At 36.2% G+C, this 20,676-nt stretch overlaps 1 protein-coding gene and 1 pseudogene across 1 annotated transcript in view; one reads left to right on the top strand and one right to left on the bottom strand.

The window, feature by feature from the left end:
* Positions 1 to 6,385: 6,385 nt before the first annotated feature.
* The window catches only part of LOC114031898 (protein spire homolog 1-like), a 137,079-nt gene continuing 122,788 nt past the window's right edge, over positions 6,386 to 20,676 (top strand). Inside the window, exon 1 of the mRNA XM_027847094.1 lies at positions 6,386 to 6,615. Coding sequence (XP_027702895.1) covers positions 6,487 to 6,615 — 129 coding nt within the window. The 5' untranslated portion in view covers positions 6,386 to 6,486. The remainder of the gene's footprint in view (positions 6,616 to 20,676) is intronic.
* Positions 8,334 to 9,147, bottom strand: LOC114031899 (annotated as a pseudogene).

Here is a 20,676-nt window from a genome sequence, read left to right as displayed (position 1 = left end):
TCTCTCTCTCTCTCTCTCTCTCTCTCTCTCTCTCTCTCTCTCACACACACACTCACTCACAAGTTTCTACTCCCTGGCCATCTTCTCAACAGCACCCTAGCTAATGGAATCAGAAACCATGCCTTAGGAGTAGATGTTTTGACTCTTTCATCTCCAGAACGTTCATGTTCACCCAAGGCCCTATGATCCAGATTGGTGTCCACTACTTCAGACAGATCCCGGCTGTGCTTCGTTTCATTCAGCATCTTTGCTTCTGAGTGTGTGTCTCCTCTTTTACCCCACTCCATTTCTAGAAACATAATCACACAACACTGCCATTATTCCTATTTCATAATGGCTGCACTCACACATTCCTATGACACTACTTCTTCCTCGCCATTTCTTATTTTGTATGTTTATTCCAATTAGAACATAAGCTCCTTGAGGACCAAGGCTGGCTTTGTTTTCGTATTTGTATCACTAGTGCTTATGACTATGCTTGGCAATAATAAATGCCCTAATGAGTGTTTTCTTCATTAGTTTATTAAATCAGTTAACTAATAAACATTTGTTGTCCACTAAGTGCCAACCACTGTGCTAAGCCCTGGGGAAACTAAAGGAGGCAGAAGATAATCCCTACCCTTAAGGATCTTAAATCTAATGGGGGAGACAACATGGAAACAAATGTATACAAGGCAAACTGTATACAGTTCAGCAAAACTAACCAGCGTGTCGCCGTGTCCAGAAGTACAAAATTCTATACTGTTAATACCCATTTCTGGAGTAAACAGATGGGAGTACTTTTTCTTGGTCTTTCTTGATCATTATTAATGTACATGACTGAGTTTTTAAAAATTAGTCATTGCATTTATATTGTCGTATTATTGCTTTCCTAGTTCATTTGCATTTTCTTCTCTTTGTATATTACTCTGAACTCTTCACATGTCATTTATTATGACACAGTGATATTTTGTCACTTTGATGTACCATGGAAGTTTATACTTCCTTGATAATACAAAAATTCTGTTAAATATACTTTCATCATCCCTTGTGAGTAGTGATCACTCTGCCTCTGACCAAGAACCTGTCTTGACCATATTTTAAGCCACGGTCCAGAAGTCCAAATCTTATCCTCAGATAACATCTATTTACTTTTCAAATTGACTTTTCTCTTTTGAAACCTCTGTCTTCAAGCAACAGCAGCTAATTGAAACATCATGTGCTCTAAAGTCTTCATTTTTTTTGTTCAAGACTTCATAATCCCAAATAATATTTCCTAGGTTCCCACCAGCACTATCATTTGTTCCTATATTAGTCAACCAGAAGTAGGTAACATTAGGTTTGACAAGTCTTAATTTCCTCTACATTTTGTCCCAAATACCTATCTCAGGAAGATAGCTTATCTCCTATATGTTCATGTGTGGGTGAAGCATGATTCATCAATTTTGGTTCAACCTTGGTGTTGTCAAAAACCATTTTTTCTTCTTGTTAACAGTACAGTAACATTGAAGTCTGTCCTTTATGCTTGATTGCACCTTCATACCCCTGTCATTCCTTGCAGTGCAAAAAGCTCATTTTTCCTCTGAGGTTCCAGTCCTGTTCTATGTAAAAAAAAAAAAAAACCTCAAACCTTTACACAGCTCAAAAGTTCTGTGATCCTTCTTCCCTTTCTTTTTTTCTATTTTTCCTATCCTATTATTAGGGGCCCCTGAGGAAGCTTTCACACATCAGCCTTTTTCACTGTTTTGTAAGGTTTTCCTTGCTTTTTCCTGAGATGGCTGAATTTATTAGCTCAATATTATTAGCCCAGTTGATGGGGTACTATTTTGTTTCTAGCTGTCCAATAACAGAAAAAGTCAGGCAAGTATTATTACTAGTTAAATGTATTTCATTGCAAACCAAGAGCTTTTCATCCCTATATATTAAGCCACTTGTTTAGTTGCCTTTGATTTGAAGTTAGCAAATTCCTGCCAAGCCCAGTTGCTAACTGCAGCTTCTATGAGCCATTTTACAGAAACAGAACAAAACAAAACAAAACATTTTTATGTATTTATTGAACTTTGGTCTCTTCCTGGCACTCCCCGAATGGTGCTGAGTCTTGGGGTGACCTTTTTGAGCCCTGAAGGGCCTTCCGCTGCTGTCTGCTCTCTGGCCGAGGCTCCCTGCATGCTGCCTTTCTTTACAGCTAGCTGTGGTATGTCGGAACTTTACTCCAGATGTTTGGATTCTGCTGATGCCTTGCTCTTCTCGGGGTGATTAGGAGATCTGGATAGGAATAGGTATAATGGGAAACTTTTTTTTTGTTAACAAATCAGAAACAGTGCCAAAAAAAAAACAAAACAACAACAAATCTAAAAGGTTTAGGTTCAGCTTCTTCTGCTCATTGGCGTCATTAAATCATGGGCATTCAACAGTAGAAATACACAAGGATTTCCCATATTTAGACATTTAGTCATGCCATGAAATAAAGTGGTATGTGCAAGGTGATTATTAATGCATTACAATTCAATTGAAATATCATCTTCTTTTTTGTGTTTATCAAGTTCCCAGAACTTTGATCTGCATATATGTGGCAAGCTCAGCATTTGTTTTATAATGTATCTGGTGGATTAACTGTAATTACTTCTAATATAAAATGATTAAGATTTATGTCACTATTAAAAAAATAAGAAATTGAGCTTCCAGCCATTTCTTACTTCTTCTTTTTCTTTGATCTCACTCCTACTTTAATCTTAGTTCTTCATTTTTTCCCCAGTTAGAAACAGAGTTATTTTAGGTGTGTTAAGGTTGCAATTAATTTTTTTTTAAAAATGATATAGTCCTGCTTAGATTTTTGGAAATAAACTAATAATGATAAATTTTACTTTTTTTCCTAATAAATTTACTTAAGTTAAAGAAGTAAGTGATTTTTACTACTCTGCATAATCATGTTTGAAAAAGGGATAATCATGTACTACAAAGATACCCTATGGTAAACATTTAAGTGCCTATTATGTGCCAGGCACTATGCTTAAGTTTGGGGGATACAAATAAGAAAAAGAAAGTCCCTGATCTCAAAGGAGCTCACAATTTAATTGAAGAACACAGTATACAAAAGAAATCTGGAAAGGGGCGGGGGAGGGGTATGGTGGTGGAGGCATGAAGAAGATGATGGTAGAGTCAAAACCAAGGGGAGTAGGCAGGTGGCAAATGAAGACATGGCTGGCATTTTGAGCCTTCTGGAAAGGGAGGAAATGGGAGGAGTTTTTGCTTTGCCCTCTAGGAGGAGGTAGGGAAGTTTTTCTTCATAGGAAAACTTGAATGTGCCTTTGTGTTTTGTAGATCATTTGTCATAGTTTTTCTAGAGAGAAGCTCTGTGTTGAAACAGGTTTTTTTTTTTTATTTAAATTACAAATTCATAAACTCAAGTCCTGTGCTGATACCTCCTCATGGTGTAGAAGTAACCTGCATTTTAGAAGACTTGAATGGAATACTTTCAAGTAGGGCTTGTCAAGCTGAAAAGGCTTTAAAAATGGGCCGGGCAGTAAAATACATTAGCACATTAACCTGAGGTGTGTGAACTTGAATTTTAAAAAAATACACACACACACATACACACACACACACAAGTATTTTGATATAATTGGTTCATTTTGTAATCCAGTGTGTTTAACTTTATGCATTTTAAAAACATTATTCTGAAAAGAGGTCCATAGGTTTCACCAGATATCCAGAAGTTTATGACCAAAAAAAGTTAAGAATTCTTGCATTAGTAGTAGGATATGGAGATAAAATAACATTGATGTGCATCTACTTGATGGTGAATTAGTAAATTAAAATTAGTTAATTGTTAAATCTTAGTCTATAATTTTTCTGTAATAATCAATGAGCACACATTTATTAAGTACCCCACTATGTGCCAGGCACTGGGTTAGACTCTGGGAATAAAAGAACAAAAGTAAAGCAGTCACTGCCCTCAGGCAACTTATTCTATTCTTTGGGGAAAGGGAAAAACAATATAAAGAAGTATTTACAAAATCTATACAAAATAAATGATAAATTTGGGGAGAGGAAGGCTCAGTAGTAGTTGGAGTATCAACTATGTCTTGGGGTAGATGCAAAATTCTACACATGTAATACCCACTTCTGGGTTAAAGAGATGCGGTTATTAAAGTATATACCTTCAATAGAACTTGGGTAGAATTTGAAGGAAACAAGGTATTCCAAGAGAAGTAGGTAAAGAGATAGTGCATGGGGGACAGTCAGTACAGGGGTGCAGAAAATGGAGTCACAATCCTAGCCAGTTTGGCTAGTTCATAAAAGGGATTAATGTAAATTGAGGCAGGAAAGGTAGATTGGAGCTAGAATGTGAAGACCAACAAAGGAGTTTATATTTGATCTCCAGGCTTCTCCTCCTTTGCTTGGAAATTAGATTCTGACCCCTTGGACCCAGGGCTTTGACTGGGGAGCTGTCATCTTATTTAGTCACACCCAGGTTCCTTTTCAGCCATTTCCATGCTATTCCATTGTGAGTTTCTATAGCTCCCCTTCCAACTCTTGCTATGAGAATCGTAATCAAACCAACACTACCATTTTGCAATTTCTACTTGGCCACTACTCTGCTATGTGTGTTGTCTTCTTCTATTAGAATGTGAGTTCTTTGAGGGCAGGGACTGTCTTGCTTGTGTAAGGTATGTGCTTCCCATATATGTCATGTATATCCACATTGGTTGTCTGAAAGTGAGTTGCAGGGAAGCATGGATAGTTAGGTCTGCAAGCTTGCCTCCAAGGGAGACTGTGATTCCTACTTTGAGGGAAACCAGAGAAGGGACCATGAGCCTGGTTATTCTGTTTTCTTCTGAGAGAAAGTTGCCAGTCTAGAATTGTACCTATCTGCCCCTTAAATATTGCTTGTCTAGGGGCAGGATTAGTTCAGAACAAAAAGCTCTGGTTTCCCTGGTTGGTATCCCTTAAAGGAGAGAGAGAGTAGCCCTTAGCTTACATTCATCAGTTTGACTTCTAACTAAATGCCAGTTTCATAAAAGATCATCACAAATAGTGAATAGTGAGGAGGGAAGACATTTATTTGAGCAAATAGTAGACAAATCAGAGAAGTCATACAAATTAGAATTTACCAGAAAATGCTGAACGAGTTCGCTCTTGGGGAGATATTTCAGCTTAACTAAGAGAGGAGGCTTCAATCTCACCCAAGGGGAAATTCCTCAAAGTCTCTTGGGAGGCAAACTGAGAATCAGGGTCATGTTGAGGAGCCAGCTTGCCCTACATGGCTGCAAGAGAGTCTTTTTCTTTCTCTTCCCTGGATTTGGTCCTGAAGAAAATCTGGAACTATTTGTGTTTTTCTCAAGGAAGGAATGTAGTGTCTCTCCTGTCTCAGGCTCTGGCACCAGCTCTGCCCCCTCACATAGGCACGCAGCATTGTGTCAACATTCTGTCTACTAGTCAGGAGAGTCTCATGCAAAATACTGTAGGCTTGGCTAGAAATCCAGGTCACTTTTTTATTTGTAACTTCAGTACTTAGCACTATGCCTGGAATATAGTAAATGTTTAATAAATGCTTTTTCCATTCATTCATTTAACCTAAAAGCAATAGGGAGCTCTTAAAATTTATTGAGTAGGAGAGTGATAAATACATATATCCACTTTAGGAAAATCACTTTGGCTGCTACAGATAAGAGAGATTGAAGAAGGCAGAGTTTTGAGTCAGGGAGATGACTTTGGAGAATATTGTACTAGTCCAGCTCAAAGGTGTTAAAGACTTTAACTAACTAAAAGTGGCTATGAGTATAGTGAAAGATGTTACGGAGGTAGAAATGTATACAAGAACTGATTAGATATAAGGAGTGAGGGAAATAGTGAGGAGTCAAGGATGATGCCCAGTAGCCTGGGGAATAGCAGAACCCACTTGATCATTGGCTCTGCTCCTGTCTTGTGCCCCCAGCAACCATAGAAGGAAAGTTCTTGCATTGTCAAATGGCTAAACATCAAAAACAGATAAGGTTTTATTAATGGATATGACATTAAAGAAGATGCATTACTGTTTGTTTTGCTGCTGCACCCTGAGGCTCACAGGGCCATTCCATCTGAATTGTAGCTGAAACCTCCTATGTGTTATCATCCCCCAATTAGAATGTGAGCTCCTTGAGAACAGGAGCAATTTTTTTTTTATTTGTATGCCTAGCACTTAGCACTGTGCTTTGCACATAGTAAAACTTTAATAAATGCTCATTTATCCATTCATGCCAAGATTGTGAATGAAGGGGATTAATGGTGCCTTCAGCAGAAATAAAGGTTTAGAGAGTGTATACATTTTGTGGTAAAGAAAATGAGTTCAGTTTTAGACAATATTGTGAAACTATTTTAATAATCTTTATTTTCTTTTATTCTCTTCTTTTCTGATCATAGGTTATTGAATCCTTGGGAATTATTATTTATAAAGCATTGGACTATGGTTTGAAGGAGAATGAAGAAAGGGAACTAAGTCCTCCCTTAGAGCAGCTCATTGACCATATGGCCAATACTGTGGAAGCTGATGGTAGTAATGATGAAGGTTATGAGGCTGCAGACGAAGTCATGGATGAAGAAGATGATGAGAAGAGAAAAGTCTCAATTATTCGATCATATAAAGATGTCATGAAGGTATAGTGATTTTACTTGAAGCTTTGATCTTTGAGAGAACTGTTATTATTAAGTTTTCTAAATGTTTTCAGTGATGGTCTTGCTGCTGTCAGCCATGCTGTCCTTGTTAGATTGTTATATGTTTATGGGCATAAAGCCGTAACTGAAACAAGTGATCAGGCAACATATTTGATTTTGTGATATTTTGCCACCATGAAAGTTGTATTTTAAGACTGAATTAAGGTAGCCTTTCAATATTAACAATTTTTTAATAGTCCTTACCACATTGATTAAATGAATATATCAGTTTTTTATGCAGTGACCTTTTAATTTATTCTTACTGTATTCCATTTTACCAAGGAGATTATAGTTCTGTGATTAAGATCTTCAAATCTATAAAGTTCCTAATGATTCATATTACTTCTTGTATTTAAACTAAGTTTAAATTACAAGCTCAACAAAACTGTCCTCTTTACTACCCTTCAGTAAGTTTTACTTATTTTATCCAACATTCTTGCAAGTGATAGCTTTAACATTGAGGTCACAAGTTTTGGTCAAAGATGAAAATTAAGACAATCTGTGGACTAGAAATGGTGACCTTTTTAAAACAAGTCTACTTATTGTTATGGGTTAAATGAGTTCCAATTACTCAAGTGAGCAGCATTTGACATAATTAGTCCCCAGTTTGTCATAAAGCGTTCACATGGTAGAGATGCTGAAGAACTGTGGGACTAGTGTTTTTCAACAATAGTTTATAGATGACACTTGGCTTCATCCACCCTGTTAAAAATTTGTTCTCTTCACTTTCTAGAGACTAAGCAACAGGTGGCCAAAGTGTGGCTACTGTGAGTTCAGAGAACTTTGCTTATCTCTTTAATGCCATCATCTCCCTGATCTTGAATCAAAGACCATAGTAGTAAGATAAAGAATCATTGCATAATGAGATAAGCAAGAAATTGATTAGTTTGCTTCCTGTGCTTCTACCTGGACTTGAGACCAAACTGACAGAGAATTGGAGCAACAAATAATGATCCTGTTCTGGGTCTGCTGACTCTTGTCATGGTGGTCTTCTAGTTCCTAAAAAAAAAAATTTTTTTGGTGGTTGGAGGTAAAGCAAGCCACAGGATTTCTTTCTTTTTTTTAAAAGTCAGTTATTTGTTGTTTATTCAGTATTTAGGGTTAGTATGACACTTGAGTAATTGGTTGCATCATTGTACATATATAGATCTTTTTATATAATATGGAAATTTACAACTATTGATATATATATAGGTAGACAAAATCAGGTCCTCTGGAAAGGTGATACATGGGGCCATCCTGTAGAGCCCTAATGGAGGGGAGCACAAAGGTAAGCAATGCATCAATAAAGTATTGCTACTGTGTGGTTTTTTGTATCCAGGAATATTGTCTTCTGGACCTGCAGGAACCTGTAGCACCTACATACAAGGCAGGTAGTTACATACCTGTGGGGTGCTGGTTCTGTTCGACAGCAACTACTGAGATTGTACCCAGCATCATATGCAAACAACAACAGGGTTTAGCAAATAGTAATCACACTGTACCATTCCACATTGCTAACTTTAGGAAGAGACTGGAGTGTGTTCATAGGTTTTACATTTCTGGTGTTCAGTCACTAATCAGAGGAAGGATTTGACCTATTTGAAAAGCACATCATACATAATCCTTTAACCACTGTTTTGTTCTCTCAGTAGTAAAGTGGCAGCACATTAAAAAAGACTTTAAAATTGTAGCTCCTTCTGGATTCCCCAAGGAGTATCTGCATTCTTCTTTAAATGGCCCTCCTCCTCCGGATTCAGGTTTACCTTTACCATATCTGAAATGCCATTCTGCCTCAAGATACACAGGACACTAAGGAAGAAATCCTCACTAATGTCATATACCCTTAATCATGGTGGAAACTGGATGCACTCTCCTCAGATTCTTCCTAACGCTTTCTGTCAGACCTGCCACAGACAAGCCAGTGGCCCAGGAAGTGAGCCCTTCAGTTTGATCACTTCATAAGCACTTTCAGCCACCTGTTTATGAACATCTTTCCAATCCTCTGAATCAGCATTAGTTCCCAAAGCAGGACAAAGATTCTTCAGAGAGACATTGGCAACATTCATACCACTCCACGCAGGAATATTGGAGTCTCCGTGTTCCCCAAGGACTCATCCATGACGACTTGAAGAATGGATACCAAGTCTCTCCCCGATTTAGATAACAAAAATGGGCAGAATCCAGATTGCAGCTGATTCCAGTAACACAATTTTTGAGAAAGCCACTTAACTTCCAGGCCACATATGTCAAAATATCCACTGGATTGGAAATAATAAGCAACTTGCAATTAGGGCTCTATTTAACAGTATTGGGAATGACAAATTTAAAGATTTTCACATTACATTGGATCAAATTAAGACGACTTTCTCCCTCCTGTTGACGTGCCTCAGTCATAACAACAACCAGCTTTGAGTTTACAGTCACACTATAGTTTCTGCCAGAAACAATCTTTGGTATTTTGAGGAAAAGGCTGCCATGTTGGAGATCCATCATCAGCCTCTAAATGCTAAGAGCATCCTCACAGGTTATGTCTATTTATAGCCAAAGACTGTACTCATACTTGAATAAGAATTCTTTTAAAACTCTCCAAGTAGAGACATTTAACTGTGACTCTAAGATACTGAATTATTTTTCTAAGATCACATATGTAATTAAATGATAGATCCAAGAATGAAACCTACATCTCCTGAGTCCATATCCTGTGCTTCTCCCACTACCTCGCACTGCTTTTAATCAAATTATGCTGCAATAAAATTCATAATTTTAAAAAAATCCATACAATTTAGAATTTGAAATAGATCCACTATTGGCAGATCTTTAAGGCAGAAGTACTTGTATACATCATTTTGGAGAACATAGACAGCGAATCACAAAACAATATATAACTTTTGACCTAACAATTTCTTTGCTAAGGATGTTATACCCCAAATAGTAGGATAAAAGGACTTTTCTGTACATAATATTGATAGCTATTGTATTTCTGTTAGGAAGAATTATTCAACAGTTGGATAATATGTACAACAATTGGAGAATGGATTAATAAATTATCCTATATTGATGTGATATAATTAAAAATACTCTGATGCCTCACTGTAACATGGAGGTACCCTTAGTTTATTAAAGACTGTGCCTGTAAAGTATAATCTCTGGCAGACTCTACCATACTAGAAAGACCTTGAGTATTGTTCAGGCCACCTGATGAGTTGATTTTCTGAGCACCTGTCTTGAATAAGTATAGAGAAGCTCTTCACTGGTAGTATGGCCCTTTAGTGATGATTCCTTTGGCTGTGGCAACCCATTTAACAAGGATAGAATACAAAATGCCCCTTAGGTCTATGCATTCCTCTTCTTCTGGAAATAGGGACAGAGGGTTGTAAGAATCACACAATTTTTAGACCATAAACTTTATGAGCTTTAACTTAGCTACTAACACTCTAAAAGTGAGATCCCTGTCCAATCCTTTTACAAGTGAGTGGCCATACTATTAGAGGAGCTGAATTGCATCCATTTGACATTTTCACTTTATATAAAGACAGAAAGAAGTTGCTGCAATATAAGGGGGTTCATAGGCAGCTAGATGGCACAGTGCATAGGGTAGCAGGCTTGGAGTCAGGAAGACTCATCTTACTGAGTTCAAATCTTGCCTCAGAAACTTATTAAATATGTGACCCTGGACAAGGCACTTAACCTTCTTTGCCTCAGTTTTGTCATCTGTAAAATGACCCCAAATGGAGTCATAAAGAGTTGGACATGACTGAACAACAACAAAGGTTCTGCTTAGAAAAAAAAAAGTTGGGATAATTGGTTTTTGTTTTGTTTTGCTTTGTTTACATAACAGCAACAAGAAGCAGGCTTTTGTGCAACATTGGTCATCTTGTATTGCAATGCTGGGGAAAAGTATTTGCCAGAAAGCCTGCAAGGAAATACCCAAAACAAGACAAAACAAAAAACAACACATAGCAGATCTAATGCAGAGGATAAAGATGCATAGAAATTCTGTGAAGACCTTAATAAGTCCCTCCACATTAAATCATCATATTCTTAGATAGATTGGTGACTTGAATGCAAAGGCAGGAATCGGTGAGGATGGTAAAAAATATGATGTAAAGTTAGGGTCAGGAATACAGAATGAGATAGGCCAAAGAAAGACTTGTAGACTGCACAGAAGCCTTACTTTGAAAAAAGAATTGAGAGACTCTGGATAATATGGTGAACATTGGGAAAAATAATAAAAATGGACATAATTTAATAGGAAGTATTCTGTTATTGATGTTGGAGATATTCTGAGTCAGATATCAGAATCAAACTAGAAACTGAGGCCTAGAAAGGTGAAATTACATGCTCCAGGTCATCCAGGTAGAAAGTTTCAGAAGTGGTATCTGCACTTGCATCCTCTCAATCAGCCACTTCTCAAACAGCTCATATTCTAATGGGGGAAGATAACAAATAATGGGGAGAGTGGAAGGAGGAGGAGTGGCAGGCCTAGAATGAGCAGGAAATGGCATTGAGGCTTGGGGCCCTTAAAGATAAGGCAAAAACTGACCTATCAGAATCCAGGGACTCAGTAGTAGAATCCAAATTACTGATGAAGAGTCACTAGGAAGAGGTACACAGCATGCAGTGAGTAAGAAATGGTGATATGGAATGGGATTAAAACAACTTTAACCTAATAAGTTATTGATAACAAATCATGTAACATGGATGGGAAAAGGACTCACAGACTGATTAGAAGAACCAAAAAAAAAGCATCTTAACCATTGAACACTTGACTTTCTTGGCAAAGTTGAAAGAAATAGCAACCAATGAAGAATATAAACTTGTCCATAAATCTTGTGAAGGATGTTGGAAAATTATGAACAGTAGCTTCCCATGAAAGAGACAGAAGCAGTGGAGACTAAAACCAGTTTAAAAAAAAGTTTAGCTTTCTTTAAGTCATGTAGTCATTCTAAGGGGCATTTGAGGGGAAAACTGAAAGGAGAACAAGTCTACAAGCTTTTATTAAGAAAACACCAGGCTACAGGGAGAGATAACATGCAAACAGTCATATATAAACAAGACATGTACAGGATAAACTGTAGACGTTCTCAGAGGGAAAGCACCAGCACTAACCGGAATCTGAAAAGGCTTTTTGTGAAAGGTACACTTTTAACTGAGTCTTGAAGGAACACAGGGAGCCAGTGAGAAGGTAGAAAATTTCAAGGCCAATAAGTAGAGCCAGTGAAAACGCATGGTGTTAGAGGATGGAATGCCTTGTGCAAGAAACAGCAAAGAGGCCAGTGTCGCTGTATCATAGCATACATGGAGGGGAGTAAGGTGTGAAAAGACTGGAACTTCAGAAAGTGCTAGGTTATAAAAGGCTTTAAAAGCCAAACAGGTTTTTAGGTTTGATCCTGAAGGTAGTAGGAAATTGTGGGAATTTATTGAATATGGAGATAACATGATCAGACTTGTTTTTTAGGAAGATTACAAAAGGTGTTTTCAAAGTAGAATTCACAGGATTGGCAACAGATTGGATATGGGGGGAGAGAAGTGAAAGTGTGAGGAATTACAGATGACACCAAGGTTAAAAGCCTATGTAACTGGGGTGATGGCAGTATACTTGACTCTAATAGGGAAGAGGTTTTATTTTTTGTTTGTTTTTTTGGTAAAAATAATGAATTCAGTTTTGGGCATGTTGAATTTGAGGTATCTGCAGGACATCCAATTTGAGATGTATAATTGCTAATGGCTAGTAGTTAGCATTCATATAATGCTTTAAAGTTTGCAAAGTGTTTTACAAATACTGTTTCACTAAATCTTTGTAACAGCTTTGTAGATTAGGTATCATTCCCATTTTACAGATGAGGTAACTGAGACAAAGGTGTTACTTGCCCAGGGTTACACATCTAGTAAATGAAGGCAGATTTGAACTAGAGACTTCCTGAACTTGAGATCTAGTGTTCTATTCACTGCCACTTGGAGACAGGAGAATGAAGGTCAGGAGAGAGCTAAGGGCAATACAGATAGATCTGAGAATCATTTGAGTGGAGAGGATAATTGAACTCATGGGAACTGATGAAGTCACCAAGTCATGGAAGCCCTGGGGGGTTTGAGGAGAGATAAAAAGGTTTTGTAAAAAGCATTGTACTGAGTGGGATAGTGAACTGATTAGGAAGGTCAAAGTGAAGGCTCAGTTGAGTTATGTAACAAATTTATAGTGGACAAAAATAAAATAAAGATGGAAAATACAAAGATTTTTATGACAAGCTATTTTTATCTTGGAGGATTGTGAAGCCACTATACTTCTGCACTAGCATGACAGACTTGAATATCCTTATAGGGAAAGTAGAATTGTCAATAAAAAAGAAGAAATATGGTGAAAGTATACTTAGAGAAGAACTGGATGCTTGGCAACAAGTCATGAGAGTACTGAGGGGTCAATTCACAAGGTATCTGATGGAAGAGAAGATAGTAAAAGTGTGGGGGGAAATTGTACCTTATTAATATCCCAAAAAGGGACGACCAAGAGAACATCAATAATTAATACTTCTATGTCTGCTTTACCATCTGTGTTAATTTTTATGAGAATTGTAAACACACAGAGGGCATTCATGATGAAACTTAATAAATTAAAGAGCAATCTTTATTAAATGATATTTTACGATGAACCACGTTGATCATCACAAAATTGAACAAAAATGTAGATAATACAAAGTTTCATTATTTTTACTGTTGACTATGAAAAAGCATTTTATTTGGTAGAGCAAAATACTCCCTTAAATTTAAAGTCTGTCTTCTGGTAATGCATTTTCCATGCATTCATCAAAATTACGCAAGACTTCCAAATACATAATAGAAAGTTGTTCAGTGAATATCTGAACATTAACTATTAGGTGAGGCATAGAAAAAAACAGATTAACTTCTGATATTTAATATTTATGTCACTTTAGGCAAATAACTTACCCTCTCTGAACTTCACTTTACTTAACTGTAAAATGAGGGAGTTGGACTCTTTGATCTCCCTCTTCTAGGTCTAAATCGGTAAAACTGTGATCTATTTTTGTGTTGAATAATATTATGTTTGCATATTGGAGAAGTTGCATAATATAGAGGAAAAGGTGCAACATCTAGCAGGAATTACTAGCAGGAATCAGGTGGGACCTGGGTTTGAATTTCACCTCCAACACTTACTAGTCATGAGACTATGGGTTATCTACTTCTGATGACTTGAACTTAGCGAGGAAATCTTGACACTCCCTGTATCCTTGTGCTTCTGCCTACTGCTCTACCTTCTTGTTAATTCTTCCTAGCTACTTAGTAATACAACCAATACTAGGAGCAGTGTCTTCTGACTCCAAAATCAGTGCTTTTTTCAGTGCCTAAGAATCTTAATATTTCTTTTGTTTTACATGAACATTTCATTCAACAAGCATTTACCCAGTAATTTCTACATACCAGCCACTAATAGTGCATACTTTTCTTTTTTCTTATATGTGTAAATGTTGTTTCCTTTCATAGCATGCAAGTCCCTTCCACATAGTCTTTGTATCAGAAATGTTCAGCACGTAGTAGGTCCTTAATAAATACTACTTAAATAATTCAGTGCTGCCAAAAATTGTTTTTAATCTATGAAACTATTTCTCTTCATAGTTCATTTTTGTGAACTAGTGCAAGACAGATAATTTTAAAGGGGATCATTTAGAAGACAGACTTCAGAAATTTAGGAAGAAAATTTTTCACAAATCCTGTTCCTTTAACTTTTCCTAGTAGAATGTTGAGTCCTTTGGAGTTCTTACAGAAGTTAAAATGGACCATAAAAGTGTTTACAAAAATCTCATCTGTAACAATATGTTCCAAATGTCCCCTTCAGCTAAACAAGGAGCAGTGTGACTAACATTTAAAAACTCAAGGTCTGTAAATTGAAACTTCAAGATATTAAAGAATTCATGACTCATGATAGTAATGACATGTACTTTCATATTTTGTGGATTAGAGTTTTGGATCGAAAGATCACATTACCATTGACATTGTTTACTTTGTCAGTAGAGAAGGCAAACCGTGAATTGAGAAGGAAAACAACTGCATTTTTTCTTTTAGAAATGGTTACATTAAAATAATTTAAAGTCACATTATAACGATAGGCTGTTCAGATTCTTGGGCACTATTTGTTTCCTGCTCTCAGTAAGTAAGATTCAGTATTTCTTTTTGTATAAACAGATTTTTAATTGATTTTTTTATTTTTACATTGTCTAGCAGTATCCTTTTCCCTCTCCCAGAGTAGTCCCTTACAACAAAGAATTGTGTGTTTTTTTAAAAGAGTGAGAAAGAATAGAAAAATAAATTCAGCAAAACTGATCAAAAAGACTTGATATTACTTGCAATGGTCCATGTACATGGGGACTCCTTCCCTCATGCCCACCTCTTCAAAGGCATGTAGAATATCTCTTTTCTTATCTCTTATTTTGGGTCCTATTTGTTCTATTGGTTCTTTTTTTATATTTATTTTAAATTATTCTGTGGTTGTTCACACCATTTCATTATTGTGGTCAGTCATTCTGTACTTTGTTTTCTTGGCTCTGCTTACTTCAGTTTGCATCAGTTCATGCAAATCTTTCCATGGTTCTCTGTATTCATCATTTTCATTGTTTTTTTTTTTTATAGTACAACAATGTTCCATTATATTCTTGTACTACAGTTTGTTTAGCCATTCCCCAATCAATGCAAATCTATTTTGTTTACAGTATTTTGATCTACAAAAAGCATTGCTATAAATATTTTGTTGTATAGAGATTTGTTTTGTCATCAGTCTCCTTGGAATATTTGCCTGTCGTTGGAATCTCTGGGTCAAAGGATGTGGACATTTTAGCCATTTTATTTGCATAATTCTAAATTTTCTTTCAGGGTGGTTCAGCAAATTTGCAGTTCTACCAACAATGCATTAGTGTGCTGTTCTTTCCACAACCGCTCCAATACGACTATTCCCATCTTTTATCATTGATACGAAGTACAACCTCAGAGTTATTTTGATTTGCATTTCTAGTGCAATTATTATGCTATTAATATTAATAATTGCATTATTAGTGATTTGGAACATTCTTTAATATGGTTCTTACGACGTTTCTTTTAGAGGGTGGCTTTTAGTCTTTCTGTGTTTCTGTTAGTTGTCTATATATCTTGACCAATCCCTTAACTAAGAAATTTGATACAAAGATTTTTCCCCAGTTAACCATACTGTATATAGTTATCCTATGTGCATTAATTTTGTTTATGCAAATTAAATAGATTAAATTCTAAAATTTCCTATAGAAATGAAGAATAACTTAATTCTGTCAGACCATTTGCAGTTTTCCTAGCAGTTTTTATTAAATTACAAAATTTTTACTAATTTATGTTTTCAGGTTTGTTAAACACTGGATTTTTGCTATTGTTTCTGATTCTGTCTTGTCTAATCTGTTTTATTGATCTACTCTTCTATTTTTTTTTTAAACTAGTACTGAAATTTTGGTTTTGGTAATTCCTACTTTATAATATAATTTGAGGTCTGGAAGTGCTATTGCCCCATCATTCTTGTCTTATTTCATCATTTCCCTTGACAATCTAGATCTTATGTTTCTCTAAAAGAATATTGTTATTATCTTTCTCCACTATTTCTTTAGTAGTTTGATTGGTCTAACATTAAATCTGCAAATTAACTTTGGTAGAATTGTGATTTTTATTTTATCCACGTGGTCCAGCTATGAATTCCTCTGTGTGTTTAAGTTGTTCTTTTTCTCTAAGGAACACTTTGTGATTGAACCTATCTAAATATTGAGTAGTTTGTTTTTTTTTTGGTTTGTTTGTTTTTGTAGATCCATTTCCAAATATTGAATGAATTTTGTAGTTATTTTGAATGGAATTTCTGTTCCTCTTATCTCCTCTTAGATTTTGTTGTTAGAAATGCTGCTGATTTTTGTGGGTTTGTTTTCTAACTGTAACTTTGCTTAAGCTATAAATTTTCTTAATTTCTTTGCCCTAGGTTATTTTCAGTTTCCTTTTCCTTACAATTGTTTAAGTAAAATTTTGTCATAGTAAATACTTTCAATAAATCAATTAGTAAACATTTATTAGGCACCTATGGGCCAAAATTTCATGAATTAATTGCTATAATCTATTTGATGCTATTTTATGTAAAATTTTTAAAAAAATGATTAATAGATTAGTTTATAGTTCTGTGCTTTATCTGTCTCTGGTTGTGTTAGGACTATATTTGTCTCATATAAGGAGTTTGGTGTAGGGTGCTTTCTTTCTCAATAGTCTTTCCTTAGTTGGTCAGGTGCATTCTTTCTCAATTTTTCTTGAGAATAGTTTGTGTAGTACTGGTATTAAATCTTCTTTAAGGTTTGATAGAATTATCCTGTCAATTCATTAGTTTGTTTGTTTGGCAGTTCACTTATAGCTAGTTCTGTTTCCTTTTACTCAATCTGATTATTTAAGATCTCTGATTTGTTTGTGTTTTGTGTGTGTGTGTGTGTGTGTGTGTGTGTGTGTGTGGCAGTTTAGGTGTTTTATATCATTGAAGATAATCTTCATTTCCTGTGTTTTTACACTTTTGTTGGCATAAACTTGTGCTTGGTAGAATCTGATAATTCTTTTTATTTCTTCTGGTTTTGTTGTGATTTTGCCTTTTTAATTTGTTATTTTGTTGGTTAGATTTTCTGCTCCCCCCCTTTTAAAATCAGGTTAGTTAAAGGTTTATCAAATTTTAAAGTATTTTCAAAGTACCATCTTTAATTTGCTTGGCATTTCTGTAGTCTTTGGGTTCCAATTTATCAATTTTCTCCTAATTTTCAAGATTTCCTCTCCTGTTCTTATTTTGGGTTTGTTTATTTGTTGAGTTTCTCTGCTTTGTAATTGAATGTTTAGTTCATCCATCTTCTTCTATTTTGCTAATGCATTTTTAGGATATGACTTTTCCTCTGAGGAGTGCTCTAACTGTATCTCAGAAATTTGGTATGTTATCTCAGTGTTGACATACTTGTTTCTCTGATTTTTTTTCTTGGACTCTTTTTTTTTTTAAGGATAGCCCTTTCCCCATGTGGATTCCTCTCTTTCCCATCTAACCCCCTTCTCTTCTTTCTAATTTCCCTTTGTGTACTATTTTCTCCCATTAGAATGTAAGCTCCCCACGGCATGCATGGACTGTCATTTATACATGTATTTGTGTCCCTAGTATTTGGCTGACACTCAGTGATTGTTTAATAAAAGCTCTGTCTAGGTCACTGTGTATTTATGCATCCATCTGTCTCATTGTTAAGTTCTTCTTTAGGACTGTGTCTTTTTTGTGCTCTCTGAATTGATTATTTATTGTATAATAATAGGTAAAGGATGTGTAAAAGCATTTATGCCTTTTTACATTTATTTACAGTTTTCTGCAAATGGTTAATTTTTTAACAAGTGTCATATGATGCTGAGAAATATGTATAGTCTTTAGTGGTCTGGTTCAGAAGGTACCACAAATATTTTTAAAAAACTCTAATTTTGCCAGCAATTTGTTAAGGCAAGTGGTGAAATGGCTAGAACACTGGTCCTTGAGTCAAGAACCTGAGTCAAATGTGGCCTTAGACACTTACTAGGTGTGTGATCCTGGGCAAGTTACTTTACTGTCTACCTCAGTTTCCTTATCTTTTAATTAGGATAAAAATAACAACTACTTCCCAGGTTTGTTGTGAGGATTAAATGAGATAATATTTTATAAATTTGTAATATTTGTAAAGCACTTTGCAAACCTTATAGATGAGGAGGAGGCATTTTGTTACATAAATTAACATACTGTGTCCTCGCCAGGAAGTAAACTGTTTCAAGAAATTAACTTCACTCTGATAAAAAAAAAATTGAAAAGCTTGAAAGCACATCTACAAAATTAAATAACCAGTATAAAAGCTCTATATACACCCTTAATCCCATCCCCTCCCAACTTTTGTAGCAAAACTGCCCCTACTATGATTATCACTCTATTATCTTTAATTTATTTTCTTTATCTTCTGGTTCCTTTTTGTTGCCTACAGATGTTCTCATGTCTCCTTCATCCTTAAAGAAAAAACAAAGCCCTCCCTTGATCCTACCGTCTAGACGAGCTATACTCTGTATCTCGCCTCTCCTTCATTGCTATCCTTCTTGAGAAAGCCGTTTACAGTGAGTCCCTCTACTTCCTCTATTCTCATTCTCTTCTGAACTCTGGACAGTCTAGCTTCTAACCTCATCACCAAAGAGAAGCTTCTTTCTCCAAAGTTACAGGGATCTCTTGATTGCCAAAACTAATGACCTTTTCCCAGTCCTCATCCTCCTTGACCTCCCCACAGTGTTTGATACTATTCAACTTCTGTGTGCTTACTTCTCTTTAGGTTTTCATGACGCTGCTTCTCATGGGCTACTTCCGAGCGGGCTGACCATTTTTCCTCAGTCTCTTTTGCTGGTTCTTCATGTCATGCCCGTTAATGTGCAAGTTTCCAGAGTCTCTGTCCTGATTCACCTTCTCTTTTTGCTCTCTACTAGTGTACTTTCACTGATCTTATCAGTTCCTATGGGCTCAATTATTATCTCTGTGCAGTTGATTGCTGGCTTCAACAAATATATCCAGCCTAGTCTGTCTAGTGAGCTACATTAATGCATCTCCAACAACCTTTTGGACACCTCAAACTATATGTCCTGGGAGTCATCTCAAATATCCAAAACAGAATATTAATTACCTTTCCCTTCAAACTCTTCTGTCTTCCCAACTTCTTCATCTTTTTTTTTTTTTTTGGTGAGGCAATCAGGGTTGACTTGCCCAGGGTCACACAGCTAGTAAGTGTTAAGTATCTGAGGCCAGATTTGAACTTAGGTCTTACTGACTCCAAGGCCGGAGCTCTATGCACTGTGCCACCTACCTGCCCTCCAACTTCTTTATCACTGTGGAAAGTACCATCATTCTTTTTTTTTTTTTGAGATTAATTAATTTATTTATTTTGAGTTTTCGACATTCACATCCACAAGATTTTGAGTTCCAAATTTTCTCCCCATCTCGTTCCTCCCCCAACCCCAAGACAGTGTGCATTCTGAATACCCTTTCCCCTTGTCTGCCCTCCCTTCTGTCTCCCCCCTCTTCTCTTATCCCCTTCCTCTTCTATTTTCCTGTAGGGCAGGATAGATTTCTATACCCCATTGCCTGTATATCTTATTTCCCATTTGCATGTGAAAACAATTTTTTAACATTTGTTTTTAAAACTTTGGCTTCCAAATTTTCTCCCTTCCTCCCTCCCCACCCACCCTCATTGAGAAGGCAAGCAACTTGATACAGGTTATACTTATGTAGTCATGCAAAACACTTCCATGGTAGTCATGCTGTGGAAAACTAACTATATTTCCTTTCATCCTATCCTACCCCCTGTTTCTCTTTTGACCCTGTCCCTCCTCAGAAGTGTTTGCTTCTGATTACCCCATCCCCCAATCTGTCCTCCCTTCTATTATACCCCTGCTCTCTTATCCTCTTCTCCCCTCTTTTTCTGTATGGTAAGATAGCTTTCCATACCCAGTTGAATATGTACAGTATTCCCTTGTTAAGCCAAATCCGATGAGAATAGGATTTACTCATACCCTCTTACCTTCCTCCACTTCCCCTCCACTATAAAAAGCTTTTTTTGGTCTGTTTCATGTGAGATAATTTACCCCATTCTACCTCTCCCTTTCTCCTTCTTCCAGTGTAATCCTTTCTCACCCCTTAATTTTATTCTCCAGATATCACCCATTCATCTTTAACTCACCCTGTGCCCTCTATCTATCAATCTATCTATACAGATAATTTTTTTCCTCCAACTACCCTAATACTGACAAAGCTCTCATGAGTTACAAATATCATCTTTCCATGTAAGAATGTAAACAGTTCAAACTTAATAAGTCCCTTATGATTTCTCTTTCCTGTTTACCTCTTCATGCTTCTCTTTAGTCTTGTATTTGAAAATCAAATTTTCTATTCAGCTCTGGTCTTTTCATCAAGTGTGCTTGAAAGTCCTCTATTTCATACAATAT

This window comes from Vombatus ursinus, unplaced genomic scaffold (assembly GCF_900497805.2).
Source record: "Vombatus ursinus unplaced genomic scaffold, bare-nosed wombat genome assembly UNPS02015255.1, whole genome shotgun sequence".
Lineage (NCBI taxonomy): Eukaryota > Metazoa > Chordata > Mammalia > Diprotodontia > Vombatidae > Vombatus > Vombatus ursinus.
The sequence above is the reverse complement of the archived record's forward strand: the minus strand, read 5'-3'. Positions and strand labels throughout refer to the sequence as shown.